General features: G+C 40.5%; 1 protein-coding gene across 3 annotated transcripts in view; it reads left to right on the top strand.

The window, feature by feature from the left end:
• The window catches only part of OBFC1 (oligonucleotide/oligosaccharide binding fold containing 1), a 44,161-nt gene that overhangs the window by 19,943 nt on the left and 6,543 nt on the right, over positions 1-17,675 (top strand). For 2 of the 3 annotated variants that reach the window (XM_017726179.1, XM_017726178.1), the window contains 6 exons: positions 3,909-3,980; positions 5,760-5,921; positions 7,175-7,286; positions 8,468-8,630; positions 15,198-15,320; positions 15,864-15,936. In XM_017726179.1, the coding sequence (XP_017581668.1) occupies positions 3,909-3,980; positions 5,760-5,921; positions 7,175-7,286; positions 8,468-8,630; positions 15,198-15,320; positions 15,864-15,936 (705 nt within the window). Of the gene's footprint in view, positions 1-448; positions 618-3,908; positions 3,981-5,759; positions 5,922-7,174; positions 7,287-8,467; positions 8,631-15,197; positions 15,321-15,863; positions 15,937-17,675 lie in introns of all 3 variants that reach the window. The other variant, XM_017726180.1, reaches the window with a different exon arrangement.

Below are 17,675 nucleotides of genomic sequence, written 5' to 3'. Positions count from 1 at the left end.
TAGGGAAGCTACTGTTTATCTCCGCTTCAAAAATAGAGAATTAAATAGTTAACACAGAGTAATTGATTCATTTGGGGTCATGTAGCAAATCTTAATTTTGGTTGTTGCTTTGTCACTGGACTCTACCACTTTCCCCTCCTATATATGCAGTTCTTTTGATCAGATGCAAACAGATTTAATGGTGCCCACAAATGGGAAATCACTTCTTCCATATTTGAACCTTAGAAATCCCTTCTGAATTTTTGTATGTCTTGTCATTTCTTGGACCAAACTTCTAATAACAGTCAGGAGCTTGTTTATGTTTTGATGCACAAGAGTCTTAACAAATTAACTCAAGCATCATAGTACCAGTCCTTGCCAACACCAGCTGGGAGTTGTCTCCTCCCTATTGCTTTTCCCAGTATTCAATTTTATTAATATGGAAACATCTGATTGTCATTTTGTTCAGCTGTCTTTTACATCTGGAGAAAAAGCAGAGTGGAGCAGTGGTGATGTGGCAAGTTTCAAAAGGTGGGGGAAGGTCACCTCACAGTAGGAAGGGGGAGCCAAATGTACAGATCCTATTGAAGCCCTTATGCCCAGTGCCTTCCTCTGCCATGGATTTTCACCTGGTGGAGGTAAGTCTCCTTCCCAATTCCCTTCCTTGTAAAACTGAGTCAGCTGCAGTTCCTTGACCCTCGGGACTGCTGTGAAGATACAGCTGACAACTTAACCAGGTCCCAGGTTCCCCAGCATCAAACTGCTGCAGAGTGGCATTGACTGCAAATGCATTTATCACTTCAAGAGAACAGAGGAAGACAGAACCAAAATGACCAAGACAAAACCGATTCCATGGGCAAGGGTTTTCCATGCTGCTCTCAGCATCAGTTTAACAACTAAACCTGTTGAAAATGTTTGACTGAGGCAGAAAGTGGAGGAATAGAAAGAAGAAGAAACTGCAGAGTAATGGAATTAAGGCCTTAGATCAGCCTGCCTTCAAGTGCAGCTCACAGTGAGCCTGGCTTCCTGCTGTCCTTTCAGGTCCAATTCCACTCTTTGTTCCAGCAGTTCCTGGTTTGAGTTTTCAGGCTACCTGCCAGGGTGTCCCTCCCCAGCTTGCCCTCCCTTTCAGGCAGGCCGACTCCACCAGTGCAAAATTGTAACTTCTTAGACAGTTTCCTGCTTGTAACTTCTTGCATCTCTCAGTTCAACAGACTCTGGTGAGTCACAGGGGTTGCATCAGTTGCAGTGCCACACACTGCTCGGGACTTGCTCACTTTCCATCTGCTTAAAAGTGACTTACAAAGCAGTTCCCCCTTTGTACTTTACCTCTGATACGGAACTGAAATGTCTTTGTGTCGCTGGCATGATCCCCCCCCCTCCATTTCCTTTCTGTCTGCTTCAGAATACACACCACTCACTTTAGAGAATCTTAGGTCCTCTGCTGAAAACTACAGCCAGAACTGGTGACAAAATCATAACTGTAAAAAGGAGTTCATTGACTCTTTCCTGGCTTAAAAAATAAAAATTACAGCTGTAAAACCTGATTTCGACACTTTGATTTGATTGTTTATTGTTATTTTTATAATAAGTTAGGAGAAAGATATCTAATTAAAATGTACCTTTGATCAAGCTCATATTTTAGCTAATGCACCTTTCTGACCTCTTTTTTTCTCCTTTCCTTTTTAACAAAACCAAACATCACATGTGGTTTTATTTGTACTCGAAAACTGATTTGAAAGGTTGAAAGGCAGTTGCCTTAAAATCAAATTTTAAAAAAATCACTAGCATCTCAGTAGGTTCATGCAGGCCTGACAAGAGCCATACCCTTTTTGTCATAAAGAAATAAAAATTAACACAATTGTCTCATTTAACAGATAGCTTTGAGCTACCCTTCAAATAATCAAGCAAGAATCAAAGAAACCAAAGCCAAACAAACAAAAACCAGGAAAAAAACCCCAACAAACAAACAAAAAGTAAACCCACAGAAAACCCAAATAAACAAAAGTTTAAATCCAAAGAGATGAGGAAGGGCGGCACGGGGAGCACAGGAAGTTTTCAAAAGTTTGTAGACCCCTTGAGTGCATTTAAAATAGATTAACATTCTCTTGTCTCATTAGCATACAATTGCAAGAGTTCTCATTCATCTGCACTTCAGGAGTTGCTTGTCTTTTTGCTCAAAGCTTTCATCTATGAAATTGAAAAATTTGTTTCAGAACCTTGCTCTGCTACCAGTTTCCTTGTGTGGTCAAGTACAGGTCAGTCTCTCCAGGACTCTGTCTTCAGCTGTTACATTGAGGAGGTGAAGTCTGGCCTCCCAGTCCTTCAGTCTTGTTTGGTTTGTTTCCAAGCCCTTCTTGGGAAGCCTGTCTGTCTGAGTTGGTGCAAGCTGGAACATCTAGGAGCTGTGGGAATGCAAGAGTGAAATGTCATCTGCCCTGCTTCTCGTTGCCATTGCTGGCTTGCATGGATGGCTTGGCATGGTTTATGAGGGTTCTGACTCCTACTAAAATAGTTGCTGTCTGTCTGTACCAAGGAGAGGAAATCCTACCAGCAGATCGTTATCTGTGCTCTGGTACAAAATTAAAGCTGCTGAAATAGTTGCAGACACAGCAGCTCAAAACAGAGATAGCAGAGAGGAGCATAGCTTTGTGATGGAATTTGGAATTGCCTGCATCTTAAAAATGCTGTAGGTTTGCTAATAGGAATGTGCAGCTAAACTGCTCAGAAACAGGAAGGCAAGACAATGATTTGAAATTAGACCCCCCAAATAGGGAGATTGTTTTAAAACACGTGAGACGATGCAAAGGCATTTTGCTTTGATGTTATGGTTCCCAGAGGAAATGACTGCAGGTACCAATCAGCACCTTCCTGGTAAACATTGCTGTTACTTTTTTAGTCATGGATCTAGTTTAAGGAGCAGAAGAAAATTGCATGTTTCCATTTGTGAGGAGTAGAATCTCAGTCTTGGAGATGTTACATTAAAGAAGCAAGGTGCTTGAAGCATTGGCTGGATGATCCTTGACAGACATTTAGTGCCTTTCTAGTGTTTGTTGCACAGGCTGTCTATATATATACAGTCCCTTGATCTACAGAAAATTGATTCTTCTGACAGTTTTTAGTTTCCTTTGAGTTTTCTCTTTTCCTGCTGTCATCGATAACGCAGTGCCTGGAGCAGAATCGTAAAACTTATTTTCATTGGATACTGGCAAAACAGGAAAAACAACTCCATGCTCAGGAGAAGGTGTTGAGCAGCGGAAGTGGTATGCATGCCACCAGCACCTACACCTTAAGTTGGGAATTCCTGGCTTAGAGCAGAACCACAAGCATGTACTGTCTTCTGTCCTTCCTGCCTAGAGGAGCTGCCTTTCTGCTCACTGGACATCATCTTATACGGGAAAGGCCAGAGGCTCTGGGCACAATATTGGCATGGAAACCAAAGCAGCTGCAGGTAGCAGCACTCCTGGTTTATTTACATGGTTGTACCCCCGAATGTTGAAGTGCTGTTTCCTCACTGTAACGGTAATGCTTCTGTGGTTTGTGCCTGGTTTCCTGTTTCAATTTGTCTGACTTCAGCTTTCAATACTGATTCTTCTTCGGACTTTGTCAACAAGATTGAAACCCCTTAGTATCCAATATATGTACTGAAGTCTCATCATTTACATTAGTGCTTGATCTTTCTTTGAGAATATACATGTTACTTTGCTGACTATGCACATAAGCACATCTGGTGCTAAGCTACTTCCATGTCTGAAATTGTGGAAATTATTTCAGATATGTAAGTAGGGTTTGGACACCCACTTTCCCTTTCAGACTGGTTGGAATGAAATATCCTTGGCAGTTAACTCCCTACATATTTATGTACCTTCACTTCTTGGAACATGACTACCTGCTTTCCTATTCTGTAATTCTTGCAATTTTTTTTGCAGTGGATGATAGTACTGGAGTTATAAATTGTGTCTGCTGGAAAAATCCCATGGTAGCAGAAACACCTTTATCAGGTAATTTATCAAATAAATAATTCCTCTTTTGACTGTATGTTTTTACTTATGTCTGTTTTACATAATTTAGTAAGTGATCAAACTTGCAGAAGAGCAAATTCGACTGTTCAATTTTTTTTTTTTTTTAAAACCACCACATCATACAGCCTGGGCCATTTTGGGAATTTTCTATTAGTTTTTGTGTTGTGTTCAATGGTGATGCCAATAAAACCATTACATTATGTCCTATCCCTGCCTTTTACTTATTTGAGTAATATGATATTTCAGTTCTATGCTGTGACATTGTTCAGAGAATTTGCCTCTTAAAGTTCTTTCTGTGACTTCATCTAGTAAGGAGCTAGGCTGGAAATGTGCCACAACTTCTGTTTCCAAAGTCAGTCCATTGACCTGCCCTTGTGATAGTGGTTTCAGGATTTATCCTCACTTTGTTTGTATTCATATTCTGCTCATACAGACTCTGTGAGCAATGAATTTGAAAGCAGCTTCAAACACAGTAGGAGGATGCCAGCAGTCTTTTACAATTTGGGCAAGTACTAAGTGTGCAGTAATTGTGCATTTGAAATGAATGTATTATTGCACTCACTAACAGAACAACTCACTAGTGTCTGGCTGTCTCTTTGCTTTTTCTCTCCCACTGTTTCTTGTAGATCAAAGTACAGAGTTCTTTCTACTTTGGATCTTCCTGGAAGCCCATGTTGTGGATTGACAACCCTAATATGGAGCTGATCAAATCCTACTGAAATAAATCTTACTAGTGTCATCTGCAGTGTTAGGGATACATATTAATAGAATGAAGAAAGGAAAGCTTGATGTAAAAGTTAAAAACTCTGATGTCTGTGGAACAAGCCCATTTATACAGACAGATAATTGATACTTATATTGAACAATGATATGACAGGTGGTACAAATGGTCCCAACTGGAATGTAGAAGACAGCTCTGACTTTGGAGAGGTGATGATCTGGCACAGCTCTCAGGAAAAAAAGGAGACGCACAATCAAATCAGTTTTGAGGAACTTAAATGAGGAACTCAGATGCATTAAAAGGAATTGCATGCAATACTGCTTCAAATAGAATGAAAGCCAAGAATGCTTTTCAGCCTTGTATTCTTGTTTTACACATACATCAGTGGTGCTTGGATGGACACAATGCTAATAATGGAGATGGATTCATTTGTACCTGCTAAAGAAAGCTCTTAGGGAGCACAGGAAACTTTCTTCCAGCCTTTTGTAATTTTGATCAGGGATGTTTGGAGCATTAATCAGGTTTTAAGTTATGAAGGATTTACTGTCCTGCAAAGCTGTGTTATGTAAATGTCAAGTTCTGTCAAGTTGCATTCACCTCAGTTGCATTCACCTCAGTGTAGACATCAAATTGCATCACATGAATGCTTTGGCCCCACCTCAGATGACTCATTCTTCTTTTATATAAAAAGTTCAGCTGACTTTTCTTTTCTCCTCTCGTCCATCTTAGCATGACAAAACCAAAAAACAACAAAAACCATTTCAAATTTGTTTCAATTTTCCAACCCATCTATGACATTTTCAGTGGTAAATCAGTATCTCCTCCCTTTTATATTTTCCCCACGTGAACTATTTAAGTAAATATAATACTGTAAACTAACTTTGTCACCCAGAAGTTTTGCTACCCAGGATACATGGTGCCTGGGACCTTACCCATTTTTAGTAATATGACTCCTGTGCTGCTTTGGTGGATGAATGCAAAAGGACAATTAATGCATTGACTTTAATGTCTGACTCCTTTTCCCTCACTTCTTGCAGGTCATCCAAGCACACCCAGCAGTCTCACTGTGTTTGAACAGATGAAGAAACTTCAAGAAATAGTGAGCCAGAAAACCAAGCTGGAGATTGGGGATGTTGTCAGGGTCAGAGGTCACATCCGAACCTATAGGCAGCAAAGAGAAATTCAGGCTTCATGTTTTTGTGAGTGATTTGAATCTGGACATGTGTAACTAAGATGTCTGAATCTGTGAAAATATCTGAGCTGTATGTAATTAATTGGATATTTTCCACTTTATTTTCTGGCATCTCATTTTCCTAAGGATTTTCATCTGTATATCTTTATTTCAATTGTAGCAGCATAAGGCTGGAAGACACGCTATGTAATGTGTGAGATTAGATTGCCTGTAAACGAGGCATTCCTGGAAAAACTGTAGAAGCTGATTCGCATGCATACAAGAATACTGTGCAGATACTGTGGTTGGAATGTCTGCAAGAGTGATTTGCTCTTCAGATTTCTCTGTGTTGAAGTGGAGCAGCCAAAGCCCATGGGAAGGGAGCTGGTGCCCTTCTGTGTCCCACTTCACCAAGGGCTCTGGGGGCTTTGGAGAAGCGGCTGCTGTTTGTCCCAGCCTGTACAATCCATTCCTAGGGCAGGCAGCAGCAGATGGGCAGTGTCCCACTGAAGCCTGGTTTCTCCTAAGCTCCCTGGCTCTGCAGGATGAGGGAGAAGTTTTCCTCAGGCACAGATCTGCATGCAGGTGCTGCCTCTGTGTCTGACAGCTCTTTGGGCAGCAGGGCTCTGCAGCCCACTGCTTATGCTCTAGGAGCTTCCAGTTACATAACTTCTTCTCAGTTCCGTGTCTGTGCTGTTGTGTAAGAGCTGGTTTTCCCCCATGAGATCTTTCAGAGATAATACTGAAATTATACTGAAGAAAAGCCTGTCTTTTAAAAACTCTGTGTAAGTCAGATAAAAAGTCTAGATTTTTCAGCTCTAGCTACAATTTGAAAAGGAGTTCAGCCCTCCTTTGCAGACAGAAGATTTATGAGTACATACAACCCATTCATGGGTAAGTAATAATACCAAAGAGAGCCATGCAATTCAAGTAGCCTCTAAATTGCTTTCACTTTGGCCCAAATAAAGCTCCTTACTATGTGTTAACTGCATTTAATGGCTAAAGACTGCTGAAAGGTAAAATAGAGATCATAAATTCTGTTTAAATAAGTTGTCAGACAGAAGCATAATCTGTAATGCACCACAACAGGCTGTTTTATCTCCTTGTAAACTGTAAAAGAGGGATTGGCCTTTGTGGTTTTGTTTTTATAAAAACCACAGTGAACAAAATTTGCCAATTTAATACTGGCTATGAAGCTCTGTAGAGCTGCCTCAGGTTTGCTTGCTTAAAAAATTGTATGGCAGTCCTGGCCAAGTCTACATGTTGTCATTGCCTCTCCAGATAAAGTGGATGATCCTGTGTGTGATGTCCAGATTTCAAGAATGCTGGAGCTCCCCTGTCTCTATAGAGAAGTTTATGACAAACCTTTCAAGGGCCCTGAAGAAATACAGAGGTAAATGCAGTATCCAGACTGCTGGTCCTGGGGAAAAGTGTGGGATATTGCGATTGTTTACTTGTTGTTGTAGTAACTCTGGAAAAAAATAAAACAGGGCCTGTGATTTAGACTGCATAAATATACAGTAGCAGTCTGCTTTTCTCCCAAATAATTGGTGATCCATACAGATGAGATACCTGTCCATGATCTGAGGAAAGAAATATAATGCTGAACTAAAGTGAGTATTAGGAAGGAAGTAAAATACTGTGTACAGATACCTAGTGAAAAAAGATAGGATTTTGAGCAAGATTTGGGGCTGAGGTCAGCAGAGAGGATGGAGAAATATCCTTGCCTGATGTTGTTTTATCTGTAAGGTTAAGGAGCTATTTCACTGAAATGCTCTCCTGCCCTTGTCATTGTCAAATCACAAATACAGAACCTCAGTAAACTGAGTCAAACACCCACTCCTGTACTCAGTGTCAGGGTAGCTGGATGCTTATTGGGAGGCCTGGTGCATGGAGTGTGGTTTCATATGGCTGTCGGGGCAGTCACAACACACACAGACAGTGCCTCTTTCAAGGGCCAAAAAGCCATTTATTAAACAAATCAGCCTCTTTTATACACCTTTTGTATGTTATCATTCATGTTACAGATTCATTGGCTGCTAAACTACTACAATAGACTCATTGGCTATTATTAACTACAACATACTACCATTGGCTACCTATAGCATAAGCATTCAAGCATTCAGAAAAATAACAGGTGCAGATATGTTGCTGTTTTCTCCTTCTACTGTTTAACTTTCTTGCTTCTGGTGATACTTACATTCTCATGGGCAAAAACTAATTGTTTTTCTCCTCATGGACTTTCCTCACAGTCCTTCTCTAGCCAAAGTAACAGGCCTGAGCCATAATTTTACAAAGGCAACAAGGCCTTCATTTTATAAGGTTTTACTTAAATGCCACAGTTTCAGAGACTGCAGATCTTAAATCCACAAAACTGTAACAGCAAATGATTGAAGAAGAACAGTTTAATATTTATGCATATAAAAATGTTCTGTTTTAATTAAGGTTTTAAATTGAAATTCTTTCAGGACAGTAAAACATCTTTTGACCTTTGAAACCAGTCTAGTGGACTGACTATGTAATTATTCTAAAACCGATTTCTTGCCTTTTGACATGTTCTGTGTATCCTTGTAGTGGCCTGGAGGGTCAGAGTTTCTCAATCCATATGCTGCATGAGAAAGTGCAAGGCTTTCTATTAGAAAACAAAATTCAGACCTTTTACCAGCAGGAGCTGGAGACTGTTGATTCTCTGGTGTCTCTGGCTGGTGTGCATCTACCCAGCCCCAGCTGTGAGGAGGTGAGTGAATGCACCTGTTCCAAGCTTTTAGTGGGGGGAAATAAGACTGTGTACTTTTTTTAAGCATAAGTAGATAAGAAACTGGTGTCTTCAGAGGATTCAAAATCCACTAATGCTTTAGCTTTATGCATAAATTATTTACAGAGCTTAAGGAAATCTTGTTACTTTAGACATATAAAACTGGGCTGAAAAAAGTCATGTAAGAACATTCAGTTATTAGGGGTAATCTTGTGTTAGGGCTGAGCAATCTTACAGCCTGCAACAGCCATTACCTTATTTAGATTTGTAAATAGTAACAGTGTCAGGAAAAGAGATCCCTTTAAGGTGCTTGAGTTCTTTGGGACAGATGTTTGAGATCCTGAATCTGATCAGGAGAAGGGAGCACAAAGTTTTTGTCTTGTTTCTCATTTGGAGGTCAATATATTAATAGACATGCAGCTTTCAAGGGGAGGTTATGGTGAGTGGATGAACAGTGCTCCCTGCTACATGTTTCTCACATTGGAAGTCCCTACTTGTGAAAGACCATGATTGAAAGGATGAGAAGGTGGGATTAATCTGAAATCAGTTTACAGGCAGTTGCATGTAAGCAAACTATTCAGAAACTTTCCAATGAGTTAGTAACCTCTTGATCAGCTGCAGAATGGGAAACAGAACAAAACCCGTTTTTTAAAATAGCTTTATATTACTGTATTAGTTGGATAAATTACAAACCAGATTCTCAACAGGTATGAAGCAATAAATTTCTGCAAAACTAACAGTTACATCTTTTACCATGAAAGCAGTGGCAACTGAAACTTAAGATGGAGTGTTGTGATTCACTTGTTTACTTTTTGGTTTTCTGTAGAGGAATAAATCCCTGGCAGTCTTTTTCACTGCCTGATTTTGATGTGCACTGTAATGTTAAGTGCTGTGTTATGTTGACTTCTAATGTTTGTTTAATTCTTAAGTCACCCAAACAAAACAACACATAAACCAGTCCCTTGCAGATGAGGTCAAATAGTAATGAAAAGTAGCTCTTTTCTTGTTGGCCTTGTTGAACTGCTGCTGATAGCTGTTGTTGATAGCTGGGTTGGGGGGGTTTTTTGTTTTTATTTAAGGCTTTTTTTTTAGGTTTGCTTTAAAACAAACATGGATATTAATACTAACAGGATCTATTCTCATTTTAGACAGAAAAGTTTGATAGTAGATTATCTAACATGGCACCCAGTACTTCTAAACTAGCTGGTACAGTATGAAAAGTTCCCAAACACTTTACATTAAAGGAAGTCGTGGCCATTGTGTCCAATACTGGAAACTTAAAAGTTTCAGCATTTATAGAAAGATCAAGATAAATAATTTACAAAGCCATTTAAAGTAGGAACTGGTGCAGAATAAACATAGAGGGACTGAAAAAAACCCCAAGAAAACTCAACCCAAACAAAACACCAACCAACCAAAAATAACCAACTCAAAAACCCCAAACCAAGAAAAACAATGTAGCATCAGTATTGCTAGCAGTCATGAAGAGCTATCATAATAATTAATAGTTGCTCCTGATCCCGATGCAAGGGTGTGAGTGTATGTCCCAGGAATTTGGGCTCACAGATGCTTATTTAGAAATTGCAGTTCTCCCTATTGTCCTTTACTATTAATTTCTTGCAAAGAAGGTTATCTGTTCTTGCATAAGAAAGGACCCACAGTTGTCAAGAGGCACAAATGCCTTAAGAGGAGTGCCTAGTAATGCTCTGGAAATGCATTTCCTTGTTCCTCTACTCCCTCTCTAGAAGGTGTCACTTTTCATAATTGGCAAAGGGTCAAGTACCCAGTTCTATCCACAAAAGTAAGTGTAATAGATCTGATTTCTGTCCCTCTTCCTTTCTTTTCTCTTCAGTAGTCTTTTGTTTTGCACTGCCCTCAAACCAGGAGGATAAATGGTGCTGCTGATGTGGAACAATGTTATTTCAGGCCTTTTTGGCAAGGCAGGAGCTACATGAGCCGACTCAGCTAGTTAGGCCATGCCACAATATGTATGCTTTTTCCCTTCTTGCCCTTTTCCTGGATGTAAAAGGATGAGTTATTTGGATGTCTAGCTAATTTTTTTATCCTGATCCCAGTGTTCTAGAGCACAGTTGCTGTTAAACTATTTGTTTCCTTTGTTTTCCTTTCCCTGTGATCCTAGAAGAGGTGGTGCACCCCCTTCCTCTCTTTCCCAGCTTTTAAAGTACTTGTGCAGTGTCCGTCATAGTGGGAGGGTGTCTCCCCATGGAATATTTTCTCCAGGGAGGTGATGAGCTACTGTGGGGTCACTGCAGTGGAGTGGAGCAGAGGGTGAAGATGGAAGGAGGTAGCTGGGATAGTTTGAGGTAGGCAGCATCTCTGTGTTCCTTTTCAGCATAACTGTGTAGCTGAGCCCTGTCTACATCCCATTTGTGTCCTACAATACCTCATTCCAGTCCTGATGCTGCCCTGGCCTGCCTCTCTGGAATAAATTTCCCTCTAGCAGATGCACATGGCAGAACTGAAATAACTTCCTCTTCTCAGATGTATACCAGGGAAAATTTAATTTTATAGTCTACAGATGATGAGGAAGAGAATTTAGCTACTTTTAAAAATAGTTAAAAATTAACAAATCTTCTGTGAGTTTCAAAGCCAGAGGAGCTTTAATTTGCATAACCAGTGCCCCATCTATCCCTAAGCTGTAGCCTTTTCCCTATCCCTTAAAACAAATTACTTTTGAGGCTGGAGGGGTGGGTACCAGAAGGAAGACTACAAGTAAAACAAGAAAATGTAATTTTGTGCTTAGAGAACCTCCAGAGTGTACTGGCTGGACTTAGGCAATTATGTTTGGCAAATGGACAAGCCTTTGGTTCCTTTTTTAAAGAAAGCTACATGTGAACTGGATCCATCCCGTTTCTCAGCTGGATTAAATGCTTTAAACCAGCCAGTCTTGAACCGTTTTTCTGCCCTTCTGCCATGCATAAGCTATAGCGTGTGCTATTTTAGTGCTACCATTCCAGTTTGTGAATGTCACTACCTTGGACACGTGACTTGAGTTGTGCTCTCTGGAGTGTACTTCTCTTGATTTGAATATTATCTCAAGGTCAGCAACAAGTAGTTAAAGCAGGGAGTTTTACAGTGTTGTTCACACTGTCTGTGCCTACCCTGTGCATTGTACTGTAGGTGTAACACAGTTCATTGTAAGTTCTTCATGCAGTGTGCTTGTCTTTCCACCTCTCGAGGAAGCTTCACTGCTGCTTTAAATATGTATATTGCAAAGCTTATTATAGGATTTCAGGACTGACATGTCCAGGATCACTATTACTAAAATTGTCACCTGCCTAAACCCAGGATTAAACATTACATGAGAAACTGCAAAGGGCGATTCCATGAGTAGAATCACGTGGTTATACCAGCAAACTTTAACACCATCAGGGTGTGACTCATTATGAGGCAAAGGTTACATACTTCCAGTGTTTTGGACAGACTCACTAATTCCTGTACTACTTCATTTCTTTGACCTATTATTGATTGTACAGAGAATTTGTCTTGTTTTAAATATCTGAGAATAACTGGTTGCACAGCACCAGCCCACTAAACTGTGTGAGACCCATCGGATGGAATATATTGATTAAAGTACCAACTTAATTCTGGATACATAGATCCTTCTGTTGGCTTTGCTGCAGAGCCCTTGGCTGGTCTTGGGAGCAAGGGTAGTGATAGTAAAATTATTATTTAATAGCTGCTTCTGTCTCAGGTTACATACACACACACACATGTTTTGCAAAAGAGATGACTGATTCTTAAATGCTCCTATGTTTGGATGTACAGCTTAATTTATTTGAAAAGGATATGATTTGGAAGAGAGGGGGAAGACCCAGCTGTTACTGCTTCAGAGAACCTGAAATGGTGCACCCTGAAACTAAGGCATGCCCAAGGAGGGCACTTTGCAAAAGGAGGTGTGAACATTGTGAGAGGTATTGGGGAGGAGAACTATTGACTTACGAATTTGCAGGATGAGATGCTGGAGTTACTTTGAGTGGACCAAAAGAGCAGACTAAGCAATTTTAGACTGTGTTGACAAAGAAACTTAATTGCAGCTTTACCCAGAGGAATGGGGAGGAGGAAGCATATTCTAGAGCACACTAGGAAAAAACCCCAAAATTTTCCTGTCATTTTATGGTAATATTAAACACCAATAATGTATAATATTATTACATTCATATATAATATTATATTATTAAAGTGGGCAGGAGCCCTAATTTTTTTTTCAGAAACAGTCCTTCTGCCATGGAGCCCTTTTCCGTGGATTCTGCAGCACATATGAGAAAGTGCTGATTTGTAGCAGCTGCTTACTTATTATAAGACCTCACTGCTTTCACTCTGTCGATGCCTTGACTTGCATTCTTAGTGATTCTGTTTCAGTATCCATCCAGGCTGAGCTGTGTGTCAGTTCACACACAGTCTGTTTTTAATTATCTCCCTTTTCTGACAGGATTTCAGTGGTAAGCCAAACTGAATAATTATTGTGCTTCTTTGGAAATATTTTTATCTTTTTTTCTCCCCAAATGCTTGCTTTCACATTAAAAATTGATCAGAGGCTTGAGTTGGTTGCTTTGCTAGCAATTTCTTACATTCTTGAGGATTTATTACTGCATTTGAGTGAGAGGCAAAGTCTCTTCATTTTACACATGGCTATAGGAATGTGCTTTTCCTTGAGCAAATATTCACTCTTCACTCAATCCTTCCTGCTGCATTTTATGGTTGTTTCTTCAGTTCATCAGAAGAGGCACAATGAAGAGAAATACCATAGTAGCATTAATGCTGTGACTGGAACGGTGTCCAGATGTATGGCCAAGTTTGTAATTAGAAGTAGACTCTGTTGTTATCCAGACTGATGGCTGTGGTGGACAGGAGGACAGACCAGGTTCAGGCACTGAATCCTTCAGTCTGAAGCAGAGAAAACTGAACTGAGAATAAGAGCCATTGTTCTGTGTTAATTATCTTGAAGTATTCAGCAATTATTTTTTACTGGTGATTTGAGAGGAAAAAGAGAGTTAGCTGTTGTGGGACAGAGAGATGTGATTATGGCCTGTTGAAATACTGGGGGTGACCTGGAGGAACAGGATGCAGAAACTTGTGATGCATGCTAACACCAATATCCCTTTTGGATCCCTGAACTATTCCCACTTAGGTACCTCAGCTTCCAGGCTGTTGGAGTGTCACTTAAGAATTGCAAGTGGATTGAATGAATGTTTTGTGAAAAGATATTCTTCCTTTGCTCCTGTGGTGTCTGTTTCGCATATTCATGTGAATTCTTTCTAGTGCATGGTGATTGCCTGCTTTGCTCCCGGGGCTTCTGAGCTGTGTCTGGGGAGTGAAGTAGGATATGTGAAGTCTGATACTTTTCGTTCAGAACAGGGTGGGAGCATTTATGCTGATAGCTGAAGGAATGGCTTGGCAAATCTTGCTCTGGTTGCTCTGGTGTGGTTCTAGTTATCACATGTTGGTTTGTGGGAAGCAGTTTAGCTCCCTTCTCAAAGAAAACCACAGGGAGCACAGTATGCTCCCAACAGATGAGAAAACAGCTACTGGGGAGCTAAAGCAGTCTCTGTAGATAAATGGGAGGTTGAAGGCCACAGTAGGACAGATGGAGAAGAGTAAATCATAGTCTTGCTCTTATCTACCCATACTTTCCCCTCTCCACAGCTAATTATTTTCTTCTACTTCCCTAGCTGTCATTCCGCTGTCTTAGCTCTGCTCTACTTCCAAACAAACCTTGTTTTTCCCTGTTGGCTTTTTTTTTCCCTCCCCTTCCTTCTTTCCTTCCTACTCTGTTAGATGTGTCCCAGACGTGGAACCCTGTGTTCTAAATAACCTCAGTTATGGACTTCCAGGCACACTGTTCTCCTTTCACAAGAAATTAATTTCCCACCTACCCTCAAATCTGAATCCTTTGTTTCCTAATTTCATATACCTGTCTTAATTTCTTGCGTGCTCTTTATCCTTTCATTTCATTAGGCTATGGAGAAAATCCTGAGAGCATGGCCAGAATGTTGGTAAAAATTTGGAAACAAAGGGGGCAAGAAACAAATACTGGTTTTGTCAGTTTTCTCCTTTCCCTGAAATCAGGAGATGGGAATCCAGTCCTCAGCACTTGGATTCCTTCTGAATATCATCCTACAAAACTCTTCCTACCCTTATTACCAGGAAAACTCTGGAAGTGAACAAAGCTTGATTAACAAAAAAGTCAAATGATCCGCAAGCATCACAAGTCCATTCCAAAAAAGAGTTCTTGGTACATCATCAAATAGCTACTAATCACAAAGAAGGCAGTTTAGAGATTGTGGTTCCTTAAGAATGGCACAAGTTTCTGGTGTCTGGGTTTTGTTTAAAGCTCAGAGATATTGGTTATTTCATACATAACAGATATGACTTGTGAATTACTAAATGAAGAAAAATGTGTAACAAATTTCATCTTAAAGAGGACCTGAAGTCCTCTTCCTCTTGAAAGCATCTGGAGCTTTTGCTGGTAACTTTGGCTGAGCTGAGATTTCTCACCATTTGCTTAATTCCTTTCTTCCCATCCAGGTGAAGTCAGAAAGTAACTCCAGTTCCAAAAGGATTCACAGTGTTTTTAAGGAAGCAATAAAGATGCTACAAGAAAAAGGAGTGGTTTTCCAGAAACGTAGTAGCTCCAAGGACTTATACCATGTAAGGAACTGAGCTGTGGTCGCAAACAAGTTCAGTGGTATGACTTTCATAATCAGTAAAGACAGTAAAAATATTGCAGAAATAGTAGAAAAGTTTCAGAAAGAGAAGCTGGACATCCAGGTGCTCTCAGTTTACTCAAAAGTCTTATCTGCATCTTACTTCACTGTTGATTCTACCTCTGTGTCGCCCACCAAGTTTTTCCAAGTTCTGTCTGTATTCACTGGGTTGCCAAACTGCTCTGATCCAGCTGAGCTCACTGAAACCTGGGACCTGGACAGTTCTCCTTATTGAAGTGGGTTCAAGCTTGGTGTACTACTGAGTCAGTCACCCTCCTCTGGGTCAGACTTAGTTGTATCATGTTCTTCACCTAACTCATGGATGCTGCTAATAGCAGTAAAAGTAATGCCTGAAGATCTGACGTTCGTTATTAGTCTTGGAGGCAGCATAAAATGCAGAATGTAATTGTGACAGCGTTAGCTTAGAATACACCATGGCATTGGATTGTTTTTCAACAGCAAGGCCAGTTTCTTCTTTTTTCTTCAGGTGACTGACCATGATAAGGAGCTGTTTAAAGTGACCCTTGATGTGATTAAAGAAGACTGTCGAAAACCCAGGCGTAAGTAGCAGAGTGATCAAGCTCTGATGAGCTGGTGCAGATATATTGATGACAATATCTCCTTCTGCTGCTGTATTGGATATGCTGCTTGTCCTTACCCTTGAACTCGAGCTGTTGCTGGTGTAGCTAATCAGTATAGCTACAAGCATGAGTGCAGGAGCAGCTTCCTGTGAGCGTGGAGAGAGAAAGAGCAGGTGTGCCCAGCAGGAAGCAAACCTCTCTGATCTGAAATAAGCAGCCATTATCTTAGATCTATATCTTTTGAGAATACTTGGATTTTGGGAGGAACCAAATGTAATGAAGTCAGGTCACCACCTAGTAGTTGTTGCTTTGCACTCTGGAGAAGTAGCAAATCTTGCTGGTTCAGTCTCTACAGGGGAGTTGACACAAAAGTGACCGTGCAGAAAGGTGAAATCCCCGCCTCCTTTAAGTCAACAATAAAACTTGCTTAAGTCAGAAGATATTCTCTGTAGATTTTAAGCTCAGGTGGTTTTTCTTTGTAGTTAAGGATTTCAGTTGAACAAAGTCTACTTCTTTTCAGATAATGTGCCTCAGGTGGCTTCTGAGTTATCCCTGTCCCTCAAACCTATTGTGTCTTATTGCCATAGTGACAACTTGTTCTTGACTTGAATGTCTGCTAATTACACGGGTACATTGCTACAAAGTGTATTTCAATTCATGGGATAGAATGTGTCAGCAGGGATCACTAGCTGCCGGAGCGTAGCTATTTGTGGGATAGAACGTGCTTTTAGTACGGAATAAATGACTGACTGGAACATAAGGCATAAAATCTGAAATCGCTCATATCCCTATACTATCATAACTACAATAGCACTTGTAGGACCTGGTGTATGATGGTTATCCTGCAGTAAAAAAAAGGCAGAGGCAATATCGAGTCTATCTTAAGAAATGGTACAATTGTAGACAAGGTCTTGGGAGAAAAGGTTACTACTGGGCATGCAGGTTAATATGGGTTTGTTTGCCTGAAGCTGTTTCAGTGCAACAAATTAGTGTATCACATTGTTTTATTACCTTTTATCCAATTAACAAACATCATTTCTCTAAAAGTCAAATCATTCCTTTGCTCATTTTATAAATCAGCTAGTTCTCCTGACAGCCTTTTTTTTTTTTTTTTTAATATAACTGTGCCACTATCAAGGCCAGAACCTCTATACAGTTGACAGAGGCACTGAGTGACTGCCTCCAGTTTGTTCCCTTCTTGTGCATTGTCACACTGGTAAAGTCATCTGTGATCCATGAAAAGTTGGGAAGTTCTTTCGGTCAGGAAAAGTCAACAGCTGAGAGTAATTTGTAGATCAGTCACAGAAATGACTTTGAAGAGTCCTGAGTCCTCAAAGGCATGTTTTCCATAATAAGCAGTTTAAAATTAGCAACTGTTTTACAAACCCTCTTGTTCTCCTTGAAGATTTCCCCTTACTTAGTTTCCTGCTGTAAAGAGGGCAATATCCAGGTCAGTGTCTCTATGCTGTTTTCCAGAAGGACCATTTCACTGTCCTGGTCATTGTCAGTAGAAGCAAAGCCAAGAAGCTTCAATCGAAACCAACAGGGCACGGCGGGTATTTGTTGTCAGTGGATGATGCAAGAGCGCGGAGCTCAGCGCGGCTGCCGGCCCCCTCTGCTGGCGGGAGCGCGGTCCCAGCCGCCCGCGCGGCTCCCGGGGGAAAACAACGACATGGGCATTCACTTCTAGGGCGTCCCCTTGTTTGTTTCAAGAGAAT

This window comes from Corvus brachyrhynchos, unplaced genomic scaffold, assembly GCF_000691975.1.
Source record: "Corvus brachyrhynchos isolate BGI_N302 unplaced genomic scaffold, ASM69197v1 scaffold61, whole genome shotgun sequence".
NCBI lineage: Eukaryota > Metazoa > Chordata > Aves > Passeriformes > Corvidae > Corvus > Corvus brachyrhynchos.
The sequence above is the reverse complement of the archived record's forward strand: the minus strand, read 5'-3'. Positions and strand labels throughout refer to the sequence as shown.